Source organism: Dipodomys merriami, unplaced genomic scaffold, assembly GCF_024711535.1.
Source record: "Dipodomys merriami isolate MVZ:Mamm:240054 unplaced genomic scaffold, mDipMer1.0.p SCAF_692, whole genome shotgun sequence".
Taxonomy (NCBI): Eukaryota; Metazoa; Chordata; class Mammalia; order Rodentia; family Heteromyidae; genus Dipodomys; species Dipodomys merriami.
Window position 1 is genome coordinate 464073 of NW_027206282.1, and position 20276 is coordinate 484348.

General features: G+C 41.2%; 1 protein-coding gene across 5 annotated transcripts in view; it reads right to left on the reverse strand.

Annotated features, from left to right (window-relative positions):
* Positions 1 to 20276, reverse strand: part of LOC138816364 (ral GTPase-activating protein subunit beta) — a 92397-nt gene that overhangs the window by 69724 nt on the left and 2397 nt on the right. For 4 of the 5 annotated variants that reach the window (XM_070006086.1, XM_070006085.1, XM_070006084.1 and 1 more), the window contains exons 2-3: positions 8281 to 8496; positions 1566 to 1768 (exon numbers count right to left, since the gene is read on the reverse strand). In XM_070006086.1, the coding sequence (XP_069862187.1) occupies positions 1566 to 1768; positions 8281 to 8466 (389 nt within the window). In that variant the 5' untranslated portion in view covers positions 8467 to 8496. Of the gene's footprint in view, positions 1 to 1565; positions 1769 to 6590; positions 6610 to 8280; positions 8497 to 20276 lie in introns of those variants that run through there. The other variant, XM_070006087.1, reaches the window with a different exon arrangement.

The following is a 20276-nucleotide window of genomic DNA, read 5'->3' on the forward strand; positions in this document are numbered from 1 at the left end:
AGTCGACAACCTCACAAAGGCAAGCAAATAGCTTTGTCCTTAGCCTTAGGATATATAAATTCCTGAAGAATTTATATATCTTCAGGAAATCTTATATCTCCAGGAAAAAATTTAAGAAGATAGCCTACATTATTATATGTAAGTAGACTTTATCTCAGAAAATGGTGGAGGGGAACCAACAAGCTTTGAAGAGTTATTTTTTGGCCTATCATAAACTTGCTCATTATAATGTGAACTTTGCTTATTTCCATGCCTTAAGTTTCCTAGCAAAGATTCTTATTTTGATGGGATTTGAGCCTACGGCCTTGTGCTTGCTAGCCTTTATTGCCCTGGGTTTGAGATATGACCTTGCTTCCTGTCCATGAATACATCCAAACCACAATCCCTACTTTAGACTTCTGCCATGGCTGGGATAATAGGCACAAGTCACCATTCCCAACTTCTTTCTATTGATAGGTAGTCTCAGGAAAGTTTTCTGCTTGGGTTGACTGGAGCTGTAATACTCCCCATCTCAGTGTTACATATTTGGGATGACAAGTATATGCCACTGTGGCCAACTATTTTTGAGAAAGGATCTCAGATGTATGCCTTGAACCACAGTCCTCCCAATCTTAGCCTCCCAAGCAGCTAGGAATATAATCATTAGCCAATGATGCATCGAAGAAATATTCATTTTAAGGAAGAAGGATTTATTGTCTTTAGATCAGGTAGAAAGAAAAATTATAATATGTGAAGTCTGTTTCTTAGGGCAGAAGGGAAAAATGTCACATTACATTAACATCTAACAACTACCAGATCTTAGAAGCAAAGTTAAAAGCCTTTAAAATGTCATGTACAGGCTGGGTGCTGGTGGCTCACACCTATATCCTACTCAGGAGGCTGAAGCCTAGAGGATTGTAGTTCAAAGCCAGTCTAGGCAGGCTGGAGTCTATGAGACTCCATCTCCAATTAACCAATGAAATGCCAAAGTACCTTACTTTTGTAACTGTAACGCCCCTGTACATCACCTTTATAATGACAATAATTTTTTTTTTTAAAGCCAGATTGGCCAGGCACCGGTGGCTCATGCCTACAATCCTCAGCTACACAGGAGGCTGAGATCTGAGGATCACGGTTCAAAGCCAGCCTGGGCAGAAAGTCCATGAGACTCTTAACCCCAATAAACCACTAGAAAACCAGAAGTGGCGCTGTGGCTCAAATGATAGAACACTCGCCTTGAGCTGAAGAGCGCAGGGACAGCGTCCAAGCTCAGAGTTCAAGCCCCAAGACCAACAAAAAAAGCCAGATTGGAGGCATGGTTCAAGTGGTAGAATGCCAGCTACGAGCAAAAAAACTAAGCAAGGGTAAAATGATGAGTTCTAGACCCAAGCCAAAAAAAAAGTTTATGAGGGGGTTTTCATAGTATTAAACATTATATAAACCTCATTCACATTAACACACTTTAACTCATTAAAAATAATTATCAATTAAAGGATTAACAAATTAGCTTCTATATCTTATATAAAGCAACATTTATAAATATTTTATCATACTCATTATAGGACAGGTACATATGGATAACTTACCTTGGTACAAAAAGATTTTGCAGGTGTTTCAATATACTTTGAACATATTGATTAGGCTCTTTAATAATTGGCAATGGAATAGAATCTTTAGGCAACACTAAAGCCATAATCCAATCTGTATACACATCAACACAGTATTTTACAGTTTCTCCATCCAATGGAAGCGTCAATCCATAGCAAATTACTTCCATAGTCCATTTTACCTAGACCAAAGAAAACATCCAATGGAATTATTTCAGATCCCTATCTGTAAATCACTTGACTAACTTAAAATCTAACACGTTTTATTAACAAAAGTCCCTAAACCGACAGTATATTCATCTCAACATATACATTTATCTAAAGAACATACTTTTCATGTATCAGATATATTTGTGTAACATTTCCCAAGAAAAGGATTTTAGAAGAAAATAGTTTATTTCTAAATATCAAGTCTATGCTTGCTTTTGGCTTTTAGACATTTTGTTCTTTAGACATTCCACTCTGTGAAAATTGTTTCAAATTTCTATAGATATAGGAGGTGCAAAAATAGAAAGTTTTAGATTTTTTTATCAACTTGATTTACATATGGGAATGTGTGTCACTTAGGAAATCAAGTACCTAAATACAAACACATTCCATCTCTAGCTTATACAGCAGGAACAAATGGCAAAAGAAAGATGAATTCTTCAACTATTGTTTTACAACTATTTTCTCAACCAAAGAAAATGACAGTTAAGAAGCATAGCTAGGGCCTGGGAAGGTGGCTCAGTGGTAGAGTGCTTGCCTTGCATGCATGAGGCCCTGGGTTCCATTCCTTAGCACCACATAAGTAGAAAAGGCCAGAAGTGGTGCTGTGGCTCAGATGGTAGAGCACTAGCCTTGAGCTGAAGAGCTGAGGGACAGTGCTCAGGCCCAGAGTTCATGCCCACAACCGACAAAAAAAAAAAAAAGAAGCATAACTAGAATACACATAAGAGGACAGAAGTTGGGTAAGAGTTGAACAAGGCACTGAAATGCACTAAACCAGCTTCACTCTCCTTACTAGAATTATATACTAAGGTTTATGAGAAATTTCTTAGGAGAGTATAGAACTACAGTTTAGATTCATAAAGAATGGATATGGCCAGGCGCTGGTGGCTCACACCTGGAATCCTATCTACTCAGGAGGCTAAGATCTGAGGATCATGGTTCAAAACCAGCCTGGGCAGGAAAGACTGTGAGACTCCTGTCTCCAATAAACCACCAGAAAACCGGAAGTGGCGCTGTGGCTCAAGCAGTAGAGCACTCGCCTTGAGCTGAAGAGCTGAGGGACAGAGCCCAAGCCCAGAGTTCAAGCCCCAGGACCGACAAAAAAAAAAAAAGAATGGATATGGTGGGTTGGGAAGTTGGCTCGGTGATAGACCCAGAGTTCAGCCCCCATGACCGACCAAAAAAAAATGGATATGGTGATATAAAAAAGGAGAAATTCCCTGATTTGGAAAACTATATTCCAGTTGTAGAACCTAGAAAGTTTCAGTAAACTCCAAATAAACTGTAGGATACACAACTAAGAAGATGGTCAGTAGCCCTTTCTAGAAGAGAAGTACTATCACTGAGAACTAACCTGCTTTAAAAAGATCAAGTCATGCCTAAGAAACTTCATTCCTTCATTAATGAGGTTACTAAGCAGAGACTTGGCAACCATACCATCTTTGCAGTCTACAAAGCACTTCCATAAATGCCATATAACCATCAAAACAGCCTTGCATAAGAGAGTAAGCTATCCTCATTTTATACATAAGAAAACCAAAGCTAAGTAAATTTAAGCAATTTGGCCCACCCTTGGTTTATAAATGGTGGAGTTGAAAACTTGAACTATACTACTAAACAGCCTTCTCTGGCACAGGGCTATCTTTTGGTCAGATACCAAAAATCCTTACAGACAAGATGGAGACACGTTAGCCCTATGATAGTAGAGTGGCTGGATTTATAACTGGCCAAAATATGAGGAAAGAGAGCGAATACATTAGACAATAGACTAACACACTCAGATTATTTTGGAAAAATATACCCAGCAGTATGCCCAAAGCCCTGCCAAAAAATTTTTTTTTCAATGCTGGGGATCAAATCTAGGTATACTATGTATACTACGTAAACCCTGAGCTATATGTTCCTGACCCCACTACCAAAATTTTAATTTAGGAATATGTTATTATGCTGATAACCTAGACATCAGAAAGATAAACAAGGATGACTAGCTTGTTCGATAAAAATTCAAGATACAAAAACATTTCAACAGCTTAAAAATAACTTGAATCTGACTGAAAAGATAAATACACATAACTTAATTTTTTAGGCTCAGTAACAACTACAACGGCTGAGTAGGAAATACATGGGTTTTTTTGTTTGCTTGTTTTTTTTTCTTTTTTTCTTTTTTTTCTTTTTCTCTACCACTTGAGCCACAGTGACACTTCTGGCTTTTTTTTTTTTTTGGGCTGGTAGTGGGACCTGAACTCTGGGCCTGGGCGCTGTCCCTCAGCTCTTCAGCTCAAGGCTAGCGCTCTACCACTTGAGCCACAGAGCCACTTCCGGCTTTTTTCTTTTTGCTTATGTGGTGCTGAGGAATCAAATCCCAGGGCCTCAAGCACGCAAGGCAAACACTCTACCACGGAGCCACCTTCCCAGCCCTTGTTAGCTTGTTTTTTGTCAGTCCTGGAGCTTGAACTCAGGTCCTGAACATTGTCCCTGAGCCTCCTTTGTGTTCAAGGCTAGCACTCCACTACTTGAGCCACAGCACGACTTCCAAGTGGTTTATTGGAGGTAAGAGTCTCACAGGGACTTTCCTGTCTAGGCTGACTTTTGAACCATGATCCTCAAATCTCAGTATCCTGAGTAGCTAGGATTACAGGCATGAGCCACTAGTGCCTGGCTGGGAATACATGGTTTAACAGCCAAAAATATTAAAGTCTATAACACAAAAAATAAAGAACAAAACAGTAGTAGTCAGTAGACATTATGTCGAAAATGAACTATACAAGCCTAGTGCCCATGGATCATGCTTATAATCCTAGCTACTCAGAAGGCTGAGATCTGCAAATCACAGTTCAAAGCCAGCTCAAGCAAGAAACTCCATGAGACTTTTATCTCCAATAAACTACTCAAAAAAGCCAGAAGTCTGCTGGGCACTGGTGGCTCACGCCTGTAATCCTAGCTACTCAGGAGGCTGAGATCTGAGAATCTCGGTTCAAAACCAGCCTGGACAGGAAAGTCTGTGAGACATAAAAAGTACTAGAAAACCAGAAGTGGTGCTATAGCTCAAGCGGTAGAGTGCTCGCCTTGAGCTGAAGAGCGCAAGTACAGTACCCAAGCCCAGAGTTCAAGCCCCACAACCGACAAAAAAAAAAAAAAAAAAAAGCCAGAAGTGTCACTGTGGCTCAAGTGGTAGAGCTCTCACCCTGAGCAAAAGCAGCTCAGGCACATCGACCAGACCCAGAGATCAAACCCCAGAACTGGAAAAAAGAAAAAAGAAAATGAACTATACAACTTGTGGGTAGGGACAGGAGGAAAAAACTGGGAGAGAGCAAAGGAATGGGTGACACTGTCCAAAAAAGAATGTACTCATTTCCTAACTTATGACATGGTAACATCCTGTACATTAAACTTTATACTAATGATTCTTTTAAGTGAAAAAAAATTAAGAACAAGGAGGTTATCAAGTTTTTAGTCACATTAAGTTTTTTGTTTGTTTGTTTTTGGTGTAACAGGGCTTGAACTTAGGGTCCCAAGCTCTTGCTTGGCTTTCTTGCTCACAGCTGATACTCTACCACTTGAGCCGCATCTCTTGTCCAGCATTTTGCTACTTAACTAAAGATGGTCTCAGATTTTTCCGTTGGCTTTGAACCTCAATCTTCCATATCTCAGCTTATTGAGTAGCTAGAATTTCAGCTGTGAGCCACTCAGCATATAACTGAGAAGAGATTTTTTAAAAGTATGTATTTTATTGTTATTATCAAGATATTGGATGTAAGGGCGATCTGGCTGTGACATCTGTCACCCCATTGATCGCCAGGGTTGATCCCGCTGATCTGGCTGGCTAGGCGGGTGTCCCCTTCCTCCCTCACCACTCCATGTGTGTCCCTCCTGAAGCTGCGCGCTCAGTCAAAGAGGACGACCATCCCTGATAGAGGAGGACCAGTCTTCGGTCAAGGGTATACAAGTAGCTGTGCTCCCTTGCTAGAACCTCCAAACAAGCTCTCAAGATATTATACAGAGGGGTTACCATTTCTTTTTTTTGGGGGGGGGGTGGTCTGGTCATGGGGCCTGAACTCTGGGCCTGGGCGCTGTCCCTCAGCTTTTCAGCTCAAGGCTAGTGCTCTACCACTTGAGCCACAGCACCACTTTCGGCTTTTTTTTCTTTTTGCTTATGTGGTGCTAAGAAATCGAACCCAGGGCCTCAGGCATGCAAGGCAAGCGCTCTACCACTGAGCCATCTTCCCAGCCCCAGGGGGTTACCATTTCATAAGTCAGGTAATTCTTTTTGGATTATGTCACCCTTTCCTTTGCTTTCCTCCAGTTTCCCCCTACTTGAGAAGGGCTTTTTAAAAGAGGTTAAAGTGCCTAGGTATTATATGAAAGAAAAGGAGGTATCTTTGGTGGTATCTTCACATAGTGGGCACCACTATATAACTGCAGAGGGCACCAGATTCTAGGACTGCCCTCTCATCTCCTCTTGAGGATGGAAAGAATAAACAAGTGCTATGCTAGAGCACTCCTACATGGCCACATGCCATTCTATCTAGGGCTTCTGGTGGCAAAAGGATCAGAGCAACATTCAGAGGAGTGCTGGTCTTTAGGGATAAACCAGGATCCTCTGATGAAAGAAAACTGCTCCTCAGACTGAGGGACTTCACTCTTAACCAACTCATGGCCAATGGAGGATAATCACACTGCCTTTAAAGCTGCAAACTATATTCTGATATGTCAATTTAATTTCTATACTAAATCAAAGTGGAAAAGGAGGGTGGAAGAAAAAGCATCTGAGAAATAGGTATAGGTTTTGTATACCTGAAGCCTGCAGCTTCATGAGTCTTCCTTAAGCGGAGGGGACAAAGTTCTAGTCCTGTATCTTAACCCAATCTCAAAATAGTAACCCTCTATAGAATCATTTCATTCTCCGAGGTCCTTGAGGATTTCCTGCTGAAGTAAAATTCTGCCCAGATCCTGCATGGAAAACAGAAGACTGACTAGAGCCAAGATTCTCCAAAAGCCCTTCCCTTTAGTTAGGAAAAGCAAGCATTAACTCTTAATTCTAACTATTTGGGGTCATAAACAGAAGTGTTTGCTTGGGGCTGGGAAGGTGGCTCAGTGGTAGAGCACTTGCCTTGCATGCCTGAGGCCCTGGGTTCGATTCATCAGCACCACATAAGCAAAAAAGAAAAAAGCCAGAAGTGGCGCTGTGGCTCAAGTGGTAGAGCGCTAGCCTTGAGCTGAAGAGCTGAGAGACAGCGCCCTGTCCCAGAGTTCAGGCCCCACGTCAAGTGTTTGCTTGCTCTCTAGCCCTCTTAAAACCTGGAAGCGGGGCTGGGAAGGTGGCTCAGTGGTAGAGTATGCTTGCCTTGCGTGCATGAGGCCCTGGGTTTGATTCCTTAGCACACCACATAAGCAGAAAAAGTCAGAAGTGGTGCTGTGGTAGAGTACTAGCCTTGAGCTGAAGATCTGAGGGACAGTGCCCAGGCCCAGAGTTCAAGCCCCATGACAGACAAAACAAACAAACAAACAAACAAACAAACCTGGAAGCCAGGCAAGAATAGGGACATGGGAAAGCTCAAGCTCAGAACATATGTATAGCCTGAAAACTTGACATAAGACGGGCTTTCCAGAGAGGAAGAGGGGAAGAGAGAGAAAAAGAGAGCCAAAGATAGAAAGAGACAGCTATCTAGGTACTACACACATGTAGAAAAACAGAATAATCTTTAGAAATTAACCAGTTTCAGTAATAGCTGAACCTTTTCAAAAGGTTTTGTTGCATGATAAAAAAAAAAGAAAAACAGAATAATGAAACTCATTAAAAATTGCTAAAAGTAAGGAGTAGGAATAGAACAAGTTATAGGACTGATTTTGAATGAAGTACACTGTATAAATGTATAGAAATACCACAATAAAACCCCTTTTAACAATTAATATGTACAAAAAAATGAGTTATATAGTCTTAAGAATGAGGCCTTCCAATCAGGCATTAGTGGCTCATGCCTATAATCCTAGCTACTCAAGAGGCTAAGATCTGAGGATCGTGATTCAAAACTGGCGTGGGCAGAAAAGTCCATGAGACTCACCAGAAAACCAAAAGTGGAGCAGTGGCTCAAGATGGTAGACCATTAGTCTTGAGAGAAAAAGATCAGGGACAGTGCCCAGGCCCTGAGTTCAAGCCCCATGACCAACCAAAACCAAGAATGATGCCTTCTAAACACACCTCAAAACCATTATGAGACTGACCCAAGAGCTTAGCGGAAAAGCTAGTCTGTCCTGTGCACTTAGCTCAAGAGGAGATGGCAGAGTTACTGAGAAGTCTGAAACAGCCAAAAAGGCATAACCCATTCCTTACAATCCCTACAAACACAAAGCCCCAGCCTTCAATTGAGATCAAAAGTGTGAAGTCATGCTACAATAGGCAGAAATCCATTAGAAAGTCAACATGAAACAATTTCTTCAATAACCAATTTAAATTTCCACATAATAGAATGAAATGAACACTTACTTCTTTGTCAGTTTTTAACAAACTCTCACTACCAGCCACTGATGGGCTACCTAATGCCTGTCCAAGAGGACGGACCACTGCATTCGCCACCTCTCGCCCAACGCTCTCTGGATAGCTGTGCAGCACACTGGTATGGCCCTGATCATTCTGAATCACCAAATGCAGTGATCTCCACTCTGAGTACATTGTGCCGCTAAAGGACTATCCAAATGGCACCTGAAAAGACACAAGAGAAATTCATGTCAAATTAAGCTACTTTAATAAAAATAACAGATACACACACACACACACACACACACACACACACAGACGCACACACACACACACACAGAGACACAGACACACACACACACACACACACAGAGACACAGACACACACACACACACACACACACACACACACACACACACACACACACACACACACACACACACACACACACACACACACACACACACACACACACACACACACACACACACACACACACACACACACACACACACACACACGGCATGATAAAAAACAAAAATAAAGCCAGGCACCAGTGGCTTATGCCTGTAATCCTAGCTATTCAGAAGGCTGAGATCTGAGGATTGTGTTTCAAAGCCAGACCATGGAAAAAAGCCTGTGAGACTCTTACCTCCAATAAACTACTCAGAAAAAGCCAGAAGTAGTGCTGTGGCTCAAGTGGTAGAGCACTAGCCTTGGGAAAAAGAAGCTCAGGGACAGTATCCAGCCCCTGAGTTCAAGCCCCAGGACCAGTAAAATAAAGAAATAAATAAAAATAAAAATAGCTGGATGCCAGTAGCTCACACATGTAATCCTAGCTACTCAGGAGGCTGAGATCTGTGGATCGCAGTTCAAAGCCAGCCTGGGCAGAAAACTCCATGAGACTCTTATCTCCAATAAACCACTAGAAAACCAGAAGTGGTGCTGTGGCTTAAGAGGTAGAGTGCTCGTCTTGAGCTGAAGAGCTTAGATACAGAGCCCAAGCCCAGAGTTCAAGCCCCACAACCAACAAAAAATAAAAATAAAATAAATTTTAAAAAATTAAAAATAATCCAAAAGGCTGCAAACATTGTTGCTGGAAAACAGAATATATGTGTGTATGCATATGTGTGTGTGTGTGTATACATATATACAAATGAACTTTTGAGTAATGTTCTAAAATAACCTGGAGATTAAGTACAAAGGCAAATCCTGAAAGGCAGCTATTTGAGCACCTTCCCAAAAGGACCCAGGAAAAACTAGGAAAGAGGGCACTGTGCAGGGAAGTAAGGGATCAGGGCTTGATCCTTCAAAGCATGAGGAACCCTCACCTTCCATGGTTCCAGGACAGAAAACAAATAGGGGTATGACATGCCCTAGGGAAGACATCAATTCTTCAGTCACAAATTCTTCAGTCAACAGTTCCCAAATACAGCAGCCCACTATCTGCAGTTTCCCTCCCATACTTCAGCTACCCAAAGTCAACTGTTATAAACACTTACAAACAATTCCAGTTATAAACAACTCCTCAGTTTTAGATTATGTGTCATTCTAAAGTAGCATAATGAAACCTTGGTCCACCATAGGCTGTCCGGCCTATGCTGTGAATTATCCCTTTGGTTCACTAGTGCTGTACATACTACCCATCCACTGACCAAGTAGAGGGCATCTCAGTTACTGTCAGTCAAGGAGTTGTAGAGTTAGTGTTCAAGTTACCCTAGTTTTACTTAATAATGGTCCCAAAGGACATGAGTAGCAGTACTAGCTGTTCAAATACGCCAAAGAGAAGTCATAAAATGCTTCCTTTGAGGAAAGTTTTCAGCTTTATAAGGAAATGAAAAAAATCCTGAGGTTATTAAGCGCTATGGTAAGAACAAATCTATCTATGAAATAATGAAGAAAAAGGAATTCATGCTAGTTGTTGTCATACCTCAAAATACAAAAGGTACATCCACGGTGACTACTGAGAAGTGATTAGTTACAGTGGAAAAGGTATGGTGTCCCAGGACTGCAATCCCAGTGCCCAGAAGTCTACGGCAGGAAGGTACTACATTCAAGACTAACCTAGGCTACATTGTGAGACTCTCTGAGAGAAAACAAATGCCACCAAGAACAGCAAAGACAGACAAGGTATTAAACTGGTGGGTAGAAGATACGAACAGAAAGTGTGTTCTGACTGACAACATGTTCTAGCATGCAAGATTTGGTACCAACTAAGGATCCTGGCATCTACTGGCAGGGTTTAGAGCATGTGTCCATGAATGAGGAGCAAGTACTCGAGTACTGAACTTACTCTGCCCTAGAAACATATCCTGCCATCTCCCACTAACATCCTCAAGTCAGACTTTAAAATTTTAGAGACAACTTCATTCTTTTGAATCAGTGGAGTTTAAATTTCCAATAATGGATTACCTGGATTCAGTGTTCTTCAGAGAACAAAACACTTCTTACACACTTGCTACATGCTATTCACGATGAAAAAGGGTACAAAGAGAAATTTGCTTCTTATAGGAATCTTTAGAGCTTACAAGACCTGGATTTTGAACCCACAAGTATTAGGTTCCAAGGCTCATATTTACTATGGCACATACTCCCTCTGTCTACCTATATATTTTCCACTGTAGGTACCAGTTCTGCCATGCTGTAGACCTTCCACAAAATAACAGATAGATCGAAGTTTACCATACAAATGAGGACGTCAGCTGTCTAAAACATTGTAAATGCAAGATGAATACTCCAATCAAAAGTATCATTCTCACAAAGAGAATCAACAATAAGGAGCCTGTTCCACTTCTGTAGCCCTGCTCTGAAACCTGTTTGTCCAGCTCGCAGTTTAGGCAAATTGTACATAGTACAATTAATCTTTAAAGAGTTCTAGGGCTCAAATGTAAAGTACCTCAAAGCTCAAATGCAAAGTGTGGCTCACATGGTAAAATACCTGCTTAGTAAAAGCCTTGTAGCACAAGGCCTCTATTTCAAAACCCAGTACTGCCAAAGAGAAAAAAAGTTCTATATTGAAAGCTAGTTTTTCTTTAAAAAAAAAAAAAAAAAAAAAAAAGACTAGCATTCTTTAATTTTATCCTGGAAAACCTTATTATGGCTCACCAAACATTAGTGTTTTGTTGTTTTTGTTGGTCATGGGGCTTGAACTCTGGACCTGGGTGCTGTCCCTCAGCTCAAGGCTCAAGGCTAGAGCTCTACCACTTGAGTCACAGTGCCACTTCTGGTTTTCTGAGTGGCTAATTGGAGATAAGAGTCTCACGGACTTTTCCTGCCCAGGCTGGCCGGATTTGATCCTTAGATCTCAGCTTCCTGAGTAGCTAGGATTACAGATGTGAGCCACCAGTGCCCAGGCAAACATTAGTGTTTTTAAAAAAGCATAGTGCTTTTGAGAATCCTAGGCATATAGACCAAAAATCAAATGTCTTAGCATGAGTCAAGTCATGCACAGTTTAATCCAAGTTTTTTACTTTTTCTTTTTTATATACAGGAATCCATGACTTCTCCCTCTCCATTTCTCTTCTCCCATCTTATCCCAACTACTCATTTTCTTTTAGAGTCTGAGACCCAGTGAGGATCTGATTTCCTCCTCTTCTAGATCTTGCCCTGAAAATGGAAAGACAGGAGACAATGACTGCCATCTAACAAGGTATCTACAATTCAGTGGAGAGTAGATGTGTATGACAACCGAATTGCCTCAGTTTTCTTATGTTCTATAAGGAATCCCCCAAACAATATTCTGGTACTTCCAGAGAGCAAAAAAGAGAGAAAACTCTGATAGTCATCACCATAGAAGACAATTCGTCCCATATCACATGTTTTCTCTTTCCTTCCTTTTTTGACACAATACATACATACATACTAGTGTCATAGTTAACACTGTGGACCTTGGAATCCAACAGCTGTGAGTTCTACCCATGTGTATAGGTAGCATACAGAATACTCTCTCTCCCTCTCTCTCTAGTCTCTTATATAAATGCACAAGAATGTTACACTACAGAGATTTTTTGTAGTATACTTTTTCACTCTTTTCTGTTCAGTGTAATTTCTTTTCTAGATAACTTACTTCCTTAGATTGTTAACAACTTAAAATTTCCTCCCCCATTTTACTCTATCCTAACTCAAGTATATCTTTATATCATGCATAGCTCAAGACTGCACACTTTCCTTTTTTTATTTTGGTCCGGTCGTGGGGTCTGAACTCTGGGCCTTGGACGCTGTCCCTCAGCTCTTCAGCTCAAGGCTAGCGCTCTACCACTTGAGCTACAACGCCACTTCCAGTTTTTTCTTTTTTGCTTATGTGGTGCTGAGGAATCGAACCCAGGGCCTCATGCATGCAAGGCAAGTACTCTACCACTGAGCCACCTTCCCAGCCCAACTGCACACTTTTCTATATCTTGTTTTTTTCCATTCCAATATTCATCATGAATATTCTTCCAACTAAAGCTAGATTCTTTTTGATGATTCTGTAATATTCCAAGGCATGGACATGGCATAATTAATTCAACCAGTCTTTAATGATGAATGTGCACTTACTTTATTTCCTACCTTTTTTTCTTTTTTGACATCAAGAAATGATGATGCAGGGGCTGGGAATGTGGCCTAGTGATGGAGTGCTTGCCTAGCATGCATGAGGCCCTGGGTTTGATTCCTCAGTACCACATAAACAGAAAAAGCTGGAAGGAGCAGTGTGGCTTAAGTGCACAGAGAGGCTCATGGACAGAGCCCAGGCCCCGAGTTCAAGCCCCAGGACCAGTTAAAAAAAAAAAAAAAACAAAGAAAGAAATGATGATGCAAATGAACATATTTCTTACATTCTGAAATAGTCACCTTTTTCCTCTCATAGTGAAATTTATTAAAATAATGTCCTTTTTTTTTCTCAAAGTGAAACTACAGGGCTGTGAGTACAGGTTAACAGTAGACTTCTTGCCTAGATTTGATCTTCAACACTGGAAAAAAAAACAATGCTCACTGAAAAGAGCAACTGTATGTCAAAGGGCAGGAGAATTACAAAAACTAAAATGTGTGTGTGTACGTATGTGCTGGTCTTGAGGCTTGAACTCAGGGCTTTGGCACTGTCACCCTGAGCTTTCACATTCAAGGCCAGCACTCTACCACTTAGTGCCACCATGCCATTTCCAGCTTTTTGGTAGTAAATTGAAGCTAGAGTCTCAAAGACTTTCCTGTTCCAGCTGACTTTGAACTGTGATCCTCAAATCTCAGCCTCATGAGTAGCTAGGATTATAGGCATCCAGCTATTTAGTTTTTAAGATTTATGGGGCTGGGAAGGTGGCTCAATGGTAGAGTGCTTGCCTTGCATGCATGAGGCCTTCCCTGGGTTCGGTAAAACAGCACCACAAAAGCATAACAAGCCTGAAGTGGCGCTGTGGTTCAAGTGGTAGAGCACTAGTCTTGAGCTGAGGAGCTTGAGGGACAGCAGCTAGGCCCAGAGTTCAGGCCCCATGATTGACCAAAAAAATAAATAAATAAGGGCGCTGGTGGCTCACGCCTGTAATCCTAGCTACTCAGGAGGCTGAGATCTGAGGATCGCGGTTCAAAGCCAGCCCGGGCAAGAAAGACCGTGAGACTCCTATCTCCAATAAACCACCAGAAAACCGGAAGTGGCGCTGTAGCTCAAGTGGTAGAGCGCTCGCCTTGAGCTGAAGAGCTGAGGGACAACGCCCAGGCCCAGAGTTCAAGCCCCACGACCGACAAAAAAAAAAAAAAAAAAGAAAAAGAAAAAAAAATTTTTTTAAGTAATAAAATTAAAAGGATTTAATAATCTTTAAATAGTTGCACACAGGGCTGGGAAGGTGGCTCAGTGGTAGAGCACTTGCCTTGCATGCTATGAGGCCCTGGGTTCGATTCCTCAGCACCACATAAGCAAAAAGAAAAAAGCCGGAAGTGGCGCTGTGGCTCAAGTGGTAGAGCACTAGCCTTGAGCTGAAGAGCTGAGGGACAGCGCCCAGGCCCAGAGTTCTGGCCCCACGACCGGACCCCCCCAAAAATAAATAAATAAATAAATAAATAAATAAATAGTTGTACACAGGGGTATCAATTCAATACATCAACTTATGAGTACAATGAATCTTGATCAGTGTCACCTGGTCCATCATTCTTTCACCAACCAAATTATTTACTTTTATTTCATACTTTCTAATTTTCAGTCTAGCTTAAAAGATCTCTTCTAATACTTCTTAAACACTGGGTCATGAAATAAAAATAATGAGTAAATGTTTTTCTTATTTATTTCTGTAGTTTGGCAGTACCGGGTTTGAACGCAGGGCCTCCCATTTGCTAGCCAACCATTCTGCCACTGAAGCCCTGCCTTCATGCCTGTTTTGCTTTTAGTTCTTTTCAGAGAGGGTTTTTTGTGTTTTGTTCCAGACCATAATCATCCTACCCCTAGCATCTTTTGTAGCTAAGATCAAAGAAGTGTACTGCCACACCTGGCTTGTTGGTTGAGATGGGCCTTAATAAAAATAAATAAATAAAATAAATAAAATTTGAAAGCCAAGCACCAGTGGCTCACACCTGTAATCCCCAGCTACTCAGGAGGCTGAGATCTGAGAATCGTGGTTCAAAGCCACCCCGGGCAGAAAGTCCCTGAGACTCTTATCTCCAATTAACTACTAGAAAACAAAAATAGAACTATACCTCTACATCCTTGAGGAAAAGAGCTCGGACAGCACCCAGGCCCTAAGTTCAAGCCCTATAACCAACCAAAAAAAAAGTTTTATTTCCATCTACAATTTACTTTTACAAGTGGTGTACAGAATTTATTTATTTATTTTTAGATGTATGGTTGGAGGTACCAGTATCATGTTAGTAATTGCCAGGGGCAGCTGGGCATCCTGGGTTCACACCTGTAATTCTAGCTACTTAAGAAGTTGAGATCTGAGTATTGTGGCTCAAAGCCAGCCTTGGTAGGGTGTCCATGAGACTCTTACCTCCAATTTATCACAGAAAAAGCCAGAAGTGGAGCTGTGGCTCAAGTAGTAGAGCACTAGCCCTGCAAAAGGAGCTCAGGGACAGCAACCAGGCCTAGAGTTCAAGCCCAGGACCAGCGAAAAAACAAAAAATGAGCAACAGAATGTGGAGATCTTTCTACCCTCCTAACTCTCCTCATCAGCACCTTGGGAGGGTGCGTGCGTGCGTGCGTGCGTGTGTGTGTGTGTGTGTGTGTGTGTGTGTGTGTGTGCATGTGCATGGTTCATAGCTGGCACATTACTTCTTGAGCCACACAACCTGTGTGTGTGTGTGTGTGTGTGTGTGTGTGTGTGTGTGTGTGTGTGTGTGTGTGTGTGTGTGTGTGTGTGTGTGTGTGTGTGTGTGTGTGTGTGTGTGTGTGTGTGTGTGTGTGTGTACATGTGCATGGTTCATAGCTGGCACATTACTTCTTGAGCCACACAACCACTTCCAATACCTTGTACATTTAAACTGGACCTTCTGATCTCATTCTCTCTTTCTTTCTTTTTTTTTTTTTTTTTTTTGTCAGTCGTGGGGCTTGAACTCTGGGCTTGGGGACTGTCCCTGCACTCTTCAGCTCAAGGCGAGTGCTCTACTGCTTGAGCTACAGTGCCATTTCCGGTTTTCTAGTGGTTTACTGGAGATAAGAGTCTCATGGACTTTCCTGCCCAGGCTGGCTTTGATCCGAGATCCTCAGATCTCAGCCTCCTGGGTAGCTAGGATTACAGGTGTGGGCCACCAGTGCCCGGCACCTTGTCTTTCAATGCCCGTGGCTTGAGACAAAAAGCTTCTATTGCCCAAGTTTGCTTGTCTGGTGCTGAACAGGGAGTCAGCTCCCCCATGCAAACTGGAAAGCCCTGGTTCATAATCATGTTGCTTTTGTAAAGGAGGCAGGGACTGTATCAGTCACAAGCCCTTAAAATAAACAAACAAAAACAGTGAATGCATAGGGAAAAAAAAGAAAATTAGAGGCAAAGAATGAAAGTTTTACTTTGTCAGAGGAATGCTACAACAAAAATTTATTCCTAAGCTGGACGCCAGTGGCGCTCACACCTATAATCCCAGCTACTCAGGAGGCTGAGATCTGAGGATCACAATTCAAAGCCAGCCCAGGCAGAAAAGTCCATGAGACTCTTACCTCCACAGAAAACTGGAAGTGGCATTGTGGCTCAAGTGGTAGAGTGCTAGCCTTGAGTTGAAAAGCTCAGGGACAGCGCCCAAGCTCAGAGTTCGAGCCTCACAACCAACAACAACAAAATTAATTCCTTTTAAAGTAACTTAATGGAAATATCCAAGATAGACTAAAGGGACTGCAGAAAGCAAACCCCAATGTTGTAATGAGAAGGACAGAGATGGCGACTGCAGTGAGCTATGAAGACATAATTGAAGTGAGGTGATAAACCCCTGCTCATAAATTGTCTGTGCCCACAAACTGAGCTACTAGCACATGTCTCTGCCTTCAATTCTACAGAAGTAAGTGAGTGGCAAAGGAGTGTCCCTGCAGATACTTAATTTCCTTTCCAATGCCACAGGTACCCAGTTCCTGGGTATTGTCTCTGAGTTCTCATCAAGTAACTATGTGCTGGGTAAAGGCTTACAGCTTGTGAGCACCCTAGAGTAGCATGCAAGTTTAGTCTAAATAATAAATCACCAAACTAGCCAACATAGTGGCAATGGTAGACACACCAAGACCACAGCCTGACATTAATTGATTTAAGGAGTACTTATTGCATGCCTTCTATGAACCAAGTAGATAATATGATGGTAAATAAATATCTTGTTCCAAAGGAGCTTCAAGTTACAGGGAACAATTTTTTTAAGGCCTGTGAAATAAATCAAGATAAAAGTTATGTCATTAAACAAAAACTAACCACCTTCTGGCTATATGTCAGATCTATCCTAGGATTTAGATGTGTAGATATTTATAGGACACAGTGGCTGCCCAAGAGAAGGGTTCAAGAAAGGAAGAGAGAAGAATCATTAAGATATCATACAAAAGAATTTAATATGACAATTGACGTTATGAGCTATGAAGCAGCGTAAGAGAAAAATTATTAATGTACTTTTGAGCCAGGCACTGATGGCTCATGCCTATAATCATAGTTACTAGAGAGGGCTGAGATCTGAAGTTTGCAGTTTGAAGCCAGCCCAGGCAGGAAAGTCCACAACATTCTTATCTCCAATAAACTACTCAGAAAAAGCTGGAAGTGTAGAACACTAGCCTTGAGCAAAAGAAGCTCAAGGACAGCACCCAAGCCCTTCAAGTCCCAGGACCTACAAAATAATAATGATGATGATAATGATGAGGATAATGATGAGAATTATGATGAGCCTTTGTATAATTGGCCATTTCAAAGAACTTCCATGTACTTTTATTCTAATAACTAGCCTAGAAGGTAAATAAGACAGACATCACTACCTAATCATTTAAGGATACAAAGTAAGGCTATGACTTGTCCAGGGTCACATCAAGTAATAGAAGAGCTAGAATAAGAAACTCTACTTCTTGCCTTGAAGTCCAGTGTTTCTTCTTTTGCCTTCTATGACCTTGAACAAATCATATGGAATTTCTTTTTCTAGTTTCCTCATCTGTAAAGCAAGGAGAACACCTACAGTGCCTATCTAAAGTGACTTGAGAGAAGGTCAAATAAAGCAACCTAGTCAACATATTTCAAAACATACAAATAAGCCAAGCGGCAGTGGCTGTAATCCTAGCTACTCAGGAGGCTGAGATCTGAGGATGGAGGTTCAAAGCCAGCCTGGGCAGGAAAGGCCATTAAAGGCCATTAGATTCTTATCTCCAATAAACCACTCAGAAAGCCAGAAATGGTGCTGTGGCTCAAGTAGTACAGTACTAGCCTTGAGCTTAAGAACTGAGGGACAGCGCCCAGGCCCAGAATGCAAGCCCCATGACCAACAACAACAACAAAAAACAGACTATAAAGCATCTTTTGGGAAAAATAGGCTACAGAGTGCCCATACACTAAGAAAATAAATGAACTGTGCTAGATATTAAGGCACAGGTACACTCAGGTTCATCCTTATAAATTCATGACTAATAAAGGCAAAAAGACTACAGTTTACTACCTCCACAAAGTAGATATCAATCAAGGTGGCATTTTTAAAGAGGAATGTATTCACCTCTGTACCAGATTTAGACTATGGATGCTATCAAACACCTGAATTACAGAAGAAAAGACAAAAACAGGTTCTACTTTCATTTCTCCCAAAAGATGGAAACAGATGGCTTTGCTAGGCTATCCAAAGAGAATCTGAATACCTTGCCTAAAAATTTTAATGCCCCACCAATCATCCTTATGCCTCAGACTTGCTCTGATCAATCCACATAAGTAACTATATAGATTTAAGTTAAATTGACTATTCAGTTTCTTAGTTGTACTAGTCACATGTCAAATACTCAATAGTCCCAACGTAGCTAATGACTACAGGACTCAATAGTTCCACAATTACAAGAAATCTGTTTCACTGAAGTGCTTTAGATATTAAGCTTTCATTTTTATTATAATCCTGATTACAGATTGCTGGGGTTTTTTGTTTTTTTCTTTTAAGGGAGGGGGGACATACTGGGGCTTGAACTCAGGATCCTCCTTCCATCCTCAGCCAGGCATTCATGCCTATAATCCTATACTCAGAAGGCTGAAATCTGAAGATTGCAGTTTGAAGCCAGCCCAAGCAGTAAAGTCTATAAGACTTTTATCTCCAATTAACCAATGTAAAGAGCTGGAAGTAGAGGTATGGCTCAAATGGTTGAGTGCCAGCTTTGAGCGAAAAAGCTAAGCAGTATACAAGACCTTCAGTTCAAGCCCCATGATTATTATAAAATAATAATAAAGTTAGAATTAAACTCCATAGATCTAACTCTAAAACCTTAACTGCTTGCACCGAAGGAAATCACATATTCTATCCAAAATGCCTTTGCACATACCAGGAAACATAACTGCTAACACTGATGGGCACCTCAAAAGGAGCAGCATTCATTCCCAAGTCACAAGCAATTCTGATTCAAGTCACTTTTAGTTGTGAAGTAAGCACAGGAAATTTTTACCCTTACTTTGCAAGTCAAGTAGAGACTCAAAGATTGAGTTTCTTCTATTTGTTCAGGACAGAACTGGATACTCTGCTCATATCTGATCACAAACAAGAGCATCTAAATTTAACATGAATTGTCCCATCAGCTTCTTTCTTAGCCTCAGCCTAAAAACAAGAAAATCTTCCAGTAACAATCCTTTTTTTTTTTTTTTTTTTCCGGTCATGGGGCTTGAACTATGGGCTTTGGGTGCTGTCCTTGTGCTCTTCAGCTCAAGGCGAGCACTCCACTGCTTAAGCCACAGCGCCACTTCCGGTTTTCTAGTGGTTTATTGGAGATAAGAGTCTCACAAACTTTCCCGCCTGGTCTGGCTTTGAACAGAGATCCTCAGATCTCAGCCTCCTGAGTAGCTAGGATTACAGGCATGAAGCACCGGTGCCCTGCTTAGTAACAATCCTTATGTTGTAACAAATATATGAAATGTCTATTTTATTCAGCCTCCATACTTCATATTTTAACTGATATAACAAACCTTTATTAGGGCTGGGAATGTGGCTTAGTGATAAGAGTGCTGCCTAGCATACATGAAGCCCTGGGTTCAATTCCTCAGTTCCACATAAACAGAAAAAGCCGGAAGTGACACTGGCTCAAGTGCTAAGAGTGCTAGTCTTGAGCACAGAGAGACTCAGAGAGAGAGCTCAGGCCCAGAGTTCAAGCCCCAGGTATTATCCAAAATTCTCTATACAATGACCTTCCTACAACATTTAGCTACATACTTTCATAAATCTTACATGGTCTTAAGACCCAAAAAAATGCATCTGAATTGCTGGCCTGCCTTCCTTTAAAACTTGTAAATATGTGCAGCAATAGCAGTTTAGATACTCTGCAATAAATTTATACTAGGTTTTTCAATTCCTCTGATATCAAGGTTTTACTTTTCATTAAGTACTATATTATCTCTCCTAGTAAATAGTATAAACTACAACC